General features: G+C 47.5%; 1 protein-coding gene across 2 annotated transcripts in view; it reads left to right on the plus strand.

The window, feature by feature from the left end:
* The first annotated feature begins 2,020 nt into the window (after positions 1–2,020).
* The window catches only part of ADAM19 (ADAM metallopeptidase domain 19), a 75,464-nt gene continuing 65,408 nt past the window's right edge, over positions 2,021–12,076 (plus strand). The window contains exons 1-3 of one of the 2 annotated variants that reach the window (XM_045823866.1): positions 2,021–2,411; positions 5,362–5,447; positions 9,490–9,560. In XM_045823866.1, coding sequence (XP_045679822.1) covers positions 2,345–2,411; positions 5,362–5,447; positions 9,490–9,560 — 224 coding nt within the window. In that variant the 5' untranslated portion in view covers positions 2,021–2,344. Of the gene's footprint in view, positions 2,412–5,261; positions 5,448–9,489; positions 9,561–12,076 lie in introns of those variants that run through there. The other variant, XM_045823856.1, reaches the window with a different exon arrangement.

Genomic DNA, 12,076 nt, shown 5'->3' on the forward strand with positions numbered 1-12,076 from the left:
TTTTTAAAGATTTTATTTATTTATTTTTTTAGAGAGGGAAGGGAGAGAGAGAGAGAGAGAGAGAGAGAGAGAGAGAAGCATCAATGTGCGGTTGCTGGGGGCCATGGCCTGCAACCCAGGCATATGCCCTGACTGGGAATCGAACCTGCGATGCTTTGGTTGAGCAGCCCGTGCTCAATCCACTGAGCCATGCCAGCCAGGGCTCATTTTAATTCTTTAATTCAATTATGTATTTATTTATATTTAGAAAGAAAACCAAATATCATATTCCAGGGTATTATTTTGCATAAGGATATCATTATTGCTTTCTAGAGTTACGCTTTTAGTGTATAAGCATAAATAAAAGAATTAAAAACATTTATATAGATATGGAATTAGTACTACCCATGTGTAACGCACACCCTTATTTTTCTCTCAGAAATTTGGGTGAAAAAGTGTACATCGTACACAGCAAAATACGAATATATCAGCAGAGACTGCCAGTTTGGACCAAAGGGAACAGAGTCAGGATGAAATAAAGTCTTCTAGACTTCTGGGATTCTACAGGACAGAACAATAGAGCCACTGAGCACACTTTGTCCTTCTAGGAAGTGGAAAAATGACCCTGAAGATGATTCAGAGATGCTCAGGGCCACCATTCCCCCTCTGCCTGGAGGGCAAGGCGCTTGTTTCCTTGGTTTCTGAGACCGGGTGCCCCTCCAGGTACTGGGAGCCAGGCTGTTCCTGTCTAGTGCCTCAAGGGGCAGGGCTGCCGCGAAAAGCCCCAGGGGTGGGGCTGCTGCAGAGCAGAGGGGCCAAGGCCACTGCTGAGGGCCATGGGGATGGATGACTCGACCGTCTCAGTGTGCCTGCAAAGCTGAGCATCCAGCCAGAGGACTATTCTAGAGCTTTAATATTTAGTAGAATTTGCCTTGCTAGGTTTTGGGACTTGCTCTAAACCTATCACCCCTTTCTTTCTGATTTCTCCTTTTTGGAGTGGGGATAGCTATCCTATGATCTCCATTTCAGAAGCAAGTAAATTGTCGGGTTTGGACCCATTCACAGATGGAGAGGACTTTTGCCTCAGGATGAACCACACACAGAGTCCTACCCAGATCTGAGCAGAGTAGATACTTCCACGAGACATGGGACTTGGAGTTGATGCTGGAATGGGTTAAGACTTTGGGGGCTACTGGGATACAGTGATTATATTCTGCATGCAAGAAGGACATGCGTTTTGGGGACCAGAGGATGGAATATTAGGAGCTGAACTGTATTTACCGAAATTCATATGTCGAAGACCTTATCCCCCGTATGACTGTATTTGGAGCTAATAGAACCTTTAAAGAGGCAACTGACCTTGGGCAAATTAGCTTCTCAAGTCTGGTTTTCTCATCTGTAAAACAGGACACTATTAGTACCTGCCCTAGAAGATTATGGGGCTAATTAAAAGAGATGATGTATGCAGAGTTCCTGGCACATATTAAAGGACAATAAAAAGTAGTTCTTTTCCGAGATTAATTAATTAAGTAAGTTAATGGATGTAAAGTGCTGAGGACAGTGTCTGGAGCTTACTAAGTGCTATGTCAGCCTCAGTTATCACTAGCATTTAAGCAGATAGTAAGCCCTCCAAAGTCTTAAATCCTAACCACCCCACATTCCGGTTTTCCCCCAATTGAGATCACAGACTTCCCCTCCCCAGTGTGCTTCTCTGAGCCGTTTTCTCGGCCTGGGACTCCAATCCTCCCCGTCCCTAGCTCGGATGTCATCTTTGGGAGCCCTCTCTTCCCCGCCCTCCCTCTTCTCCCAGTCAGAAGGAATGGCTCCTTGATTTGTGTTCTGCTAAGAAAACAACTCTATATAGCACTTAGTTCTTTGTGTCTGGTGGTTCCGTTAACTCTTTCGAAGCCTCCCTCCCAGAGTGGCGGCCTCTGGGGACTGGTGCGGTTGAGTAACCTCTGAGTGTCACCCAAGGCGTCTGGGGCAGTGCGGGACACAGGAAACAGGCTGCTGTGCAGAGACGGGTCTTGTTTAACTCCTGCAAGCCCAAGCCCGGGACTCTCCCCAGGCCGCGCCCCACCTTCAGTGAATCCTGGCGGCCCAGCTCCGAGTCACCTGAGCCAGCGGACTCCCCAGGGGTCCCACCGACTCCGCCCCTGGCTGTCCCTCCCACCCCTCTGGGCGGGCCCGTCCCCTCCTCCACCTCCGCAGGGCGGAGCGTCTAGCTGATGGCTGGGAGCCGGGCTGGGAGCCGGGCTCGGAGGCACTGGGCGGTCAGTGGGTTCCAGACGCGTCGCCGGCTGGTTGGGGTGCTGGCATGGCCGCGTGCTTGTGAGTGCGGAGCGCGCGAGGGGCCGCTGCCACCATGCCCAGGGGAGCGGGTGCCGCCGGGCTGTGCCTGCTGGCGCTCGCCCTGCCGGTGTGGAGCAGAAGTAAGTGGCCGGGCAAGAGATGGCTGGGGTGGGGATGGAGGCGGGCGGGCTAGGTGGCCCGGAGACCTGGGAGCTGCCCCTCGCAACTCCTCCCGGCTGCGTCCCTGAGGTCCCGCAGCCCGGGATCCTGGCTTTGTTCCCACGATGCACGCCCTGGGAGGTGGTAGAGGTTCTGAGCAAGAAGAAAACAGCGGGTCCCCTCCCTGGCTTCCCTCCCTCCCTCCCTCTCTCTTTCCTCTGTGTTTTTTTTTTTTTCCCCTCCTGCTTTTGGCTTCTCTTTCCGCTGCTTTTCTAGTCTCTCCTCTTTTCTCCAGTCTTTGTGTGTGTGTGTTCCTATAAATACATACTGATAAAACTGGAACCATACCACATGTATAGTTTTGTGCTTGCATTTTCTACTTCACATAATGAGCATTTCTCACATCATTAAATTCTCAAAAAACAGGATTTTAATGACTACATTCCACCAAGAAATTGCAGAAGTATAATCTTCCAAAAGTTAAAAACATGACTCGCATCCAAATATAGGATGAATGGGTGGCAAAGATTTGTGCGGGTCATTAATAAGGCAGTGAATGGGGTGGCAAAGCTGGTTCAAAGCACTAGAGGAACAGGGATGGGGGGTGGCTGGGGGTGGGGTGGGTGGGGGAGAGACAGGCACTGGAGGAAGAATGTTGAAACCTTGTGCTGGGACAGAGGCAAAAGTGGTCAGTGCCCCCACACAACAGCCAGGGCCAAGCAACCAGGATCCTTCGTTATCTTTCTACTATCCTGAAGTCATTTGCATCTCCACCCATCAGAAATCTACAGTTGACCCATAAATGAGTATAGTCTTTTAATTAATAGTACGTTCAAAAAGTCAGACAAAGATACATTCCCCCAGGTCATTCAGTGACCATGGAAGGGCCTGTTAAACAATGCTACAGTGTGGTATTGAAAGGATGTCCTGCTTTCTCTTTGCCTTATTTCCAAATTTTGAACAATTTTTCTTAAAATGTCCTGTGGTCCTTCATCATGGAGCCTTTAGATTGCTTTCAGCATGTTTTATGTCATAAAGATCATTTCATTTTTAGATATTCCATGAAATGTCAAATCTTTTGCCAACAATCTAGACAATCAGAGCTGCCAGAGCAGGAACTGTGCTTCTCGGTGGCCCTGCGATCGTGGAGCACCTAGCATACTGCCTGGCACACGGTTAAGTACTCAGAAAACATGTAACGAGTAAAATGCATTGCTTCTGATTTTTTTTTTTACCAATATGATGAAACTAATGCACGTCTAATGAGATTATTTTTAGGATCTGTTTTGATTGAGAATACATCATATCACTAATCCAAAAGGGAAGTTAATCACTCATAATCACACCCCTCTAATAAAACAACCATGTCACTCCATCACTCAGTACATTCTGTGTCATTGATATGGTTGGTTTAGACAGAACAGATTTTGGAGTCCTCACCCTCACCCCCAGGAGCCCTCTGGGGTTTGGCCTATTCTTACAGAGACTAGGTCCTGGGAAATGACCACTTTCTTAAGATTGTCTGGCCCTAACTGGTGTGGCTCAGTGGGTTGGGCATCGTCCCACAAACCAAAAGGTTGCTGGTTCAATTCCCATCAGGGCACATGCCTGGTCAGTACCTCATGGGGCTAGGTTGGGGGTGTGCAAGGGGCAACCGATCAATGTTTCTCTCTCACATCGATGTTTCTGTCCCTCTCTAAAAAATAAGTAAATAAAATCTTTAAAAAAAAGAGAGTGTCTGCAACCTGTATTTGAGGTTGCCACCGCCTGGACCAAGTCTTTCTTTACACAAGTTTCAATTTGCCTTTCTTAAAAAATAGGAATCCTGCAACCTATATCCGGGGTTGTTGTGAAGATGAAGGAGAACTGGGTGGTGAGATTGATTTGGAAAGTGGGAAGTGAGAGCCAGAGGTGGATTTCCCATTAGGAGGAAGCTCAGGTCCGTGCTAGGATGCTTTGTGGATTGAGAAGTAATTTCACAGTGACTCTCCCCAGGTAATGCTGTGAGATGGGCAGGCAGGTATCATCATTTTCATTGTACAGATGAGAAAACTGAAGCTCAATTGAAATAATACCCATGGGCTTGACCTCCAGAATATGCCCAGAATCCAACCACTTCATTCTTCTCCACTGATGTCATTCTAGTCTGAGGCACCATCATCTCTGACCAGGCTGGGCTCTTGCGAGTCTCCAGTTTTGCCTTGTGCTTCTACTCTCACTCTCCCTGCCACGCCTCCCCCCACCCCCCCGTCAGCACCCAGCAGGCTGAACAATCTTTTAAATACTGAATACAGATCCTATTGCCCTGTGTTGAAATCCTCCAGTGCCTTCCAAGTCTACTTATAATAAAATCAAGACACTTTCCATGGCCTCTGTGATATCAGATCCATGGCTGTCTTGCTGGCCACATCTCCTACCAACTTCCCCTCTCATTTACTAGGACTCAAGCTACCTTTACCTTCTGCTGCTTTGGTAAACCGGTCAAGTCTGCTTCTGCTCCCGCAGGGTCATTGAGCCTGCTAGTTCCTCTTCCTGGGGCACCCTTCTTCCAGATCTTTGCATGGCTGCCTTCTTCTGGTTGGTCCCTCAACCAAATGCCATCTTTGATGACCATCCTGTCTAAAATAGGGAACCCTTCTTCAGTGTCTCTCTATGCCCTGACCCTATTGTACCAGTGGAGAATATTTGTGTGTTATCTATCTCCCACCTCTAGAAGATGTACTTGGTGAGGAGTACAGAGACCTTGCCATCTGTCTGGCCCTGTATTACCAACACCTAGCAGAGCACCTGACTCATAAGTGCCAAGAGCCTGGAATCCAGCAGATCTTCTAATGACCCAAGATGGGTTGCTTCCCAGTTGGAAGGGCATGCCGGGCTTAGCTAGGGTGCAGAGGTCTGGGACTCCAATGGTTGTGTTTCTTGTATCAACAGGAGGAAGTGGGGAGGGCAGCCCCCCTCTACAGCATGAACTAATAATACCTCAGTGGAAGACTGCAGAAAGCCCCGTGGGCGAAAAGGTAAGACCAAAAGCTCTCATTTTCAGAGGCAAGAGTTGACAACTTCACTGTGTGAGGCTTGGGCCACCTACTCGACTGGCATCATCAATAGTTCCATCTGACCCACTCTATCCTGTCTGTTTGTCATTTTTAGAATCCCACATGGGACTTCCCTACACCATGTGACAAATTTGTAGAACATATTCAAATGCTGTTAGTTGAGGAAATGAAAACCCATGTTCATGCTGATACAAACTAAGTGAAAATACGTGTCACGAAAATCACCAACTTATTTGGAATTGATTAAATATTGTCATTGTTATTCTTGCTCCGCGTAATCCATGCTTTATTTTACTGATGGGGTGATGCACTTGGAGAGGAAATGCTAATCCAAACTATTTTTTAAATAAGAAGCTAGGTAGGGACCTAGTACTAGGCAATATATAGCTTAAAATCCAATGGGCATCTTGGGCCACAGCACCAGCAAAATGCACAGGCTTTATCAAGGAGCTCGGGGAGAAGACGGAAAACACTCCCCTGTTCTTGCAGAGAGAGCCCGTGCATCTGGGATGTTCTTTGTGGCTCTGGTTTTTACAGGGGAGAGCTGGAAGGGAAGATGAGGTTGTTGACCTTCCACTTTCTGAACTCCAGTTTCCTCATTGATAAAGTAGGGCTGAGAGTGAATGAGAAAGGAGAGGGCTCGGGAGGGCGGGTAGTGAGTACGATCTCTTCGGTTTCAAAGGGTCAGTGATTTATTGGCAACATATACGAGCAAGATTATAGTAGGGAAGAGAGGAGAGAGCTGTGTCAGGAAGGATCTCAGACTTTGTGGCTTTTGAGTCCAGAAGGGTAAGTAGAGAGGGAATCCTTAATGTTATGGTTAGAGTCATACTGACATGTTAAAAAAATGCCCCAGTTTGTATTTACTAAGAGAACTTACAGCAAGCATTTTAGGACAAATGAAAAGCAAGTGGCATTTTACCCTAAAGACAATACACGCATTGAATTCATTTCATCAAAAAGTAAGAAAGGCTGAAAATAGCTTCAGGAAAAGTCTGGACAAATTAATGGATGGCCATCCTCGAGCTGGTTATTTTTAAAGATTCAGATCCCAGATCGTCCAACCTATCCGCTGTTGCCGAGGAGTGTCTCTGATACTCTTCGTAGAGGCCTCCCTGTTCCGCCCAGATGTGGGGTGCTGGGCATCCTCAGGAAGGGTTTGGGAAACAAAGCGGAGCCCCAGATCCTGTCTTTGTTCCCAGCCATTGTCTGCCCAGAATCATGGCGTTTCCTAGGAATAGTCATCCCAGGGCCTGGCACCATAAGTATTTGTTGAATGAACAAATGAAGGAATGTCGGGGGGAGAGGGAGGGCAAGTGGGGGTGGGTAGAAGAAGAAGGTGTGTCCACTCAAGCCTCTTGTTCTCATTTACATAATTAATTCATCAAACATCAGTTGAACACTCACTGTATAGTAAATACAGTCCTGGGTCTTCACAGGGATGCCATACATAGGACAGATTTCCAATACCCTATGGAGCTGAAGATCTGTTTCATGCAGCCCTAAAGTGAAAGGAATTTTAACCTTCTCTGGGGTAAATATAAAATAGTGGCTTAGCTCCTTGGGAGAGGCAAAGTCTCCCATTCCCAGCACAGGGTGGAGTCGCTGGAGAAAAGCTGAGTGAAGTTGGCCTGGGAGGCTGCAGAGGTCCTTGCAGTGCTGTTTCATTGCTTTGGATGCAACGTCCCCCTAGAAACAAGGACCATCATATTTAAAAAATAGCAGTGCCTGAGCTTGTTCTCACGTTACAGTTTGTGTCTCTTTGAGGAGAGGTGACAGTGCTTTGATTTGTGTCAGCTTTCCTTTTTCATGTGGGCTGTCCCATGGCCACCTACCTCTTGGATACGAGAATGGCTACCGCTCAGTTGCCATGTGCTTTTTCTCACACGACCGCTGGGGACGGTGTCCCTGAAGCCTAATGCGGTTGCACAGGGCCCTTGTTCCTGCACTCCCCAGGGCAAAGTGGCAAAGGACCAGCAACCAGAAGAGGTGTTGGCAGAGCTGAAGCAGGGCATCCGAAACAGAGAAGTGAACCCCTTAGTGAAAGTTATTGGGCAAACATCCACCTAACTTCCTCTCCCCATGGTTTTGAAATGTTCTTAAGAGAAGTCAATGAGACAAATTAGCAAAATAAAACAAGCCGAGGACAGGGTTGCTCAAGCATCCTGGATCAGAAAGTTCAGATCTCCTCAGAGCCCAGAAAGTGCCCAGGGCTGCCCAGGGCCCTACTGGGAGGTGGGGTTTGAGGCAAGTCAGAGGAAGAAATGTGCGTGGAAGACACAGGCCCCCAGCCAGAGGGGGATGACAGAGCAGATGACTGGCTCTCTCAGACATGCCAAAGCTAAGTTTTCAGTTCCGCACTCAGAGGGGCAGAGACTCCACCAAGAGCTTTTGTGGATTGAAAGAGACCTCAAGGGTTTATCCATTCCTGGCTGTCAAGTTGGAGAGCACATGTTTAAAATACCCCAGAGAACAGATGTTGTTTGAAACAGGTTTAAATATGTAAATCAATCATTTCTTCCTTCAAAAGTTGTTTAACCGCTGGAAGTTGAATCGTTGAAGCATGGAGATTTACTTAGACTTCGATTTTTAATTTCTTTGAAATTTCTCACAATAATAAAGTAAAAAGAAATAAGAGGCCTCTTCCTTAAGCAATTATAAAAACATGGAAAGTTGCACAAAAAATAAAATTAACCAGGGATCCCACTGCCTTGGAGGTAACTATGGTAACTGGTTGGTTTAGGGGGTTTTTTTTTCCTCTCTGCTTTTTCCTTTTTACAGAAGTATATTTAAATAAAACATGCTATGTGTACTTTGAGTTTTTGTGCTTTATAATTATTGATACTTTCTTGATGATTTAGAAATTATTTAAAGTCTTTGTTTTTAATGACTGTCTAGTGTTTTGTCATGTGAATGGGTCATCATTTACTTGCCCATTCTCCTATTTTGGACATTTAGGTTATATTTCATTATATAGGGTTGTAAGCAATGAACATGTTTGTGTAAATAAAGCTTTGCCCCATCTTCCATTTGTTCCTTTCAGACACCATAAAAACTCTTTTCAGACACTTAGAAACTCTTAGTCTGTACTGGCAAACTATTTTCCAGTGAGTTGGGTGGTGTCAACTGAAAATCTCTCTGGTGGGGTATGAGAGTGCCCATTGTACAGTGTGCTCCGTTGCACTGTGATACATGGTGTGTTTTTTTAAAGATATTTTTGAAAAAAATTAGAGGGGGCAATTAGCAGTGATGTTAAGTATGTTTTTCTTGCTAATTGGTCATTTGTATGATATCTTAAATAACCTGTGCTGGATGTATAGTAACTTTGGGCATCAGCAAATTTTCTCTTGTATGCAAAATGTGTGTTCCTTTGGCTTAAAAAAAACCTTAGCTGGAAGTGTTCCTAGTTGTCTCCTCTGCGATGATGGGGGTATGCAAACCGAGAGCCAAAACAAAATAATATAAAATAAGAACCCACTATGAAAGACTTGCCCTGGTATTTTAGATAATAGCCACCATGGATTGAGGCTTCCTGTATGCCAGACAAATTCTTCATACTCACTATGTCACATAATCCTACAAGAGCCCCATATTAGCTCTGTGTTATAAGTGAGGAAACTAAGCTGTAGGGAGGTCTAGTAACATGCCCAAGTTCACATCACGGCAGTGTCAGAGAGTCAGCCCTGGATGCCAGACCTGATCCCACGCAAAATTTGCTGTTGAAGATCGTGTTTTCCAGCATTTGCCTTTACCAGACCCGCGTGCAAGCCCTTACGCCACATATCAGCTGGGAGTTTCTTTCCTTTGTCTTTCAGGAGAAGGCAGATGGGGGAGGGCAATTTGTCCTTCTGGGACTGAAGCTATTTTATGTTTGGGCTGGAAATGCAATTGACCCTTTTACTTCCTGTGATCGATGTCAGAGCACTGTGCTAGATCCTGTGTCTGTCTCTGGGAGCGTCCGTCCTGCATTTAGGACCTGACATTCTTTTGTTGTTGCTTTCAGCATCCACTCAAAGCTGAGCTCAGGGTAATGGCTGAGGGGCGAGAGCTGATCCTGGACCTGGAAAAGAATGAGTAAGTGGACTCCTCCTTTGTCTAAAATGAAACAAATCACTTCCGTGTCACCGCCGGATGCAGGTGCCACTGTTTTGTAAGGAAGCAGTCAGTGAAGTGACCCAGGCTCTCTCTCAATCCTTGGTTTCTTTGTGGGGAGCCTCTCGCCGAGACAGCATTTCCACAACCTCTGGACTCACTGTGAAATTGCCGGACTGTTTAACAAGCCGTATTTCCAGGGCTTCCTGGAGTTCATGTGTGTGTGAGTGTGCACATGCGTGAAGGAGGGATGGACTCGAGGACTCCAGGAGTTGTCTTACTAGCTGCAGCTCGGGGCATGGCAGGAAGCGAAGGAGATCAGAGGCAAACAGCAGAGAGGAGAGAGGCCAGGCGGAGTGTTCTGGGATTTGAGCCTCCGACCCTAGCTGCTCCATCTGTTTTGGTTCAGCTCAATCTGAGATTCTGCCAATAAGGGCACGGTCAGCAGTCTCCTGGCTTCGTCGGGCTGCAGAGTCCACCTTTCTAACCTCATTTATCTTGGGTGGCGGCCAGAGTCAGAAACATTTCCACACTGGTTTGCCATTGTGCACAGTTACATCTTGATTCATGTTATTGAGCAGGTGAATAGATAATGCATGGCTGTTGCCTGCTCTTGGGTCATTCCCAATCTGCTCGGCCCCTAGAGAGCTCTCCCTGCTCTCCCTCCTTGGCCCGGAGACCCCTGAAGGCCTTTGGTATTTCCCCATTTGGGCTCCGCCACACAGACCTTGCAGATGAGGCTGCAGGGCTCGGACAACTGCCCATCTCCTCTTGGCAGCCTCCCTGGAAGCAGATGAGTAATCAGATGCCTTACTGCCAAGAAAGGGATGGCTGGGGACCTTCCCATATCCAGAAGGGTGGGAATGGCTAATGAACTGGGGTGGAACGGGAGAATATAAATTATTCCTGATTTGGGCTTCTGGACCCTTGCAAAGAAGGGTGAGCGGAGTCAAAAGAGGGCGAGCGGCGCCAGAAGTGTCGTAGAAGTGTGTGACTTCAGCACGTGCACTGCAGCATGTGCAGTGATGGGGCTTCATCCACGTCTTCCTTCCGCCTCCAGAAAGATGGGCATCTCAATTATTTTAGCTACTTTTCTTTTCGAGCGTCAACCCAGCCCAAGAATGTGTTCTTTCTGTCTCATTTCCCTGGAGCAGACCTGGCTGACTCCGTCCCCAGAGGGTGCAGGCTCTGCATGCCTGGGATTTCTCCTCGCCTAGTCATCCTTTTGTCCTGCAGGGAACGGCCCTTAGAGGGTCTGTTCCTGATCATCTCTCTCAGGGGTCGGCTTTAGTTTCTCATGGCCCCTGCCCTCTAGCTCTAATCTAAATGTTCCCCGTTGTCACTTAATCTAATCCGCCCTATTCTGCCCCCAAATGGAGCATTTGACCCTTCAGCTTCCTCTGGGCAGTCCAAGTGGTAGGGTTGCTGTCATGCGCAAATCCTTGGGAGTTGGGCCGGCCCAGGAGAGATCCCAGCACTCATCCCTCCCTCCTGCTTTGGGGACTTTGCAAGAAAAGGTCACTGGAAGTTATAGCGGAAGACACTTTAAAAAACACTGAGAGCAACGGTCTTACGTGTGGATGCAGAAACTTCAACTCAGAGGGGGCAGGCACTTGTCCAAGGCCACAGAGCAGGTAGATGTGAGAGGGGAGACCAGGACCATTTGTGTTCTTGGCGTGGGTCTGGGTTCGAGGAGAGCCTGCGGATGTGGTTCTGCTGTGTGCTGCTCTGAGCCGCTCTCTGGCTTCCCAGTGAGCGGCGGGGGACTGGATGTGGTTCCCTGCCTCCTTGAATTGGCAAGAGGCAGGAGACTTAACAAAAATGGAAACAGCACAGTCAAGCACTATGACCTCATCAGGTATCCCTAGGGGACAGCTTCCTGCTATTTTCGTCTAAATTGGGCTTTTTGTTTTTGAACATGTGTTAGCGAGCGGAACTCCAACTGCACACGAGTTCCTAGTGTGTTTACTTCCCAAACCCTTCTCATTCATGGTGTGTGTGTGAGGCCGGATGCAAAACAGCTTAGGGGGTGGGGATGATGGTTTTCTGATTTTTTTTAAACCCTCTGTGAAGGTTTTTATAATCCTGTGATTTTTGAGGGGAAACTGGGCCTTGTGCTAAGTGACTCCTCTGGCTCTGGTTTCTAAGCTCCTTGATTGGTTCATTCATACTTATTTTTTTTTTTATTTAGATAGAGGGAAAGGGAGGGAGAAAGAGAGGGAGAGGAACACGGATGTGTGAGAGATACATCGATTGGCTGCGTCTTGCCCGCCCCCAAATGGGGGCTTGGCCCACAGTGCAGGCATGTGCCCTGACCGGGAATCAAGCCGGCAACCTTTTGGTTCGCAGGCCGGCACTCAGTCCACTGAGCTACACCAGCCAGGGCGGGTCATTCATTTTTTTCATCTCCTCCGTGGCCATAGCACTCCGGGCACTAGTGTCAGTACTGGGAAGGTAGTTGTGAATGAGCAGCTCTGCCCTTACGGAGCTTTTATTCT

The sequence above is a fragment of the Phyllostomus hastatus genome, unplaced genomic scaffold, assembly GCF_019186645.2.
Source record: "Phyllostomus hastatus isolate PE091 unplaced genomic scaffold, TTU_PhHast_1.1 phas_contig_150, whole genome shotgun sequence".
NCBI lineage: Eukaryota > Metazoa > Chordata > Mammalia > Chiroptera > Phyllostomidae > Phyllostomus > Phyllostomus hastatus.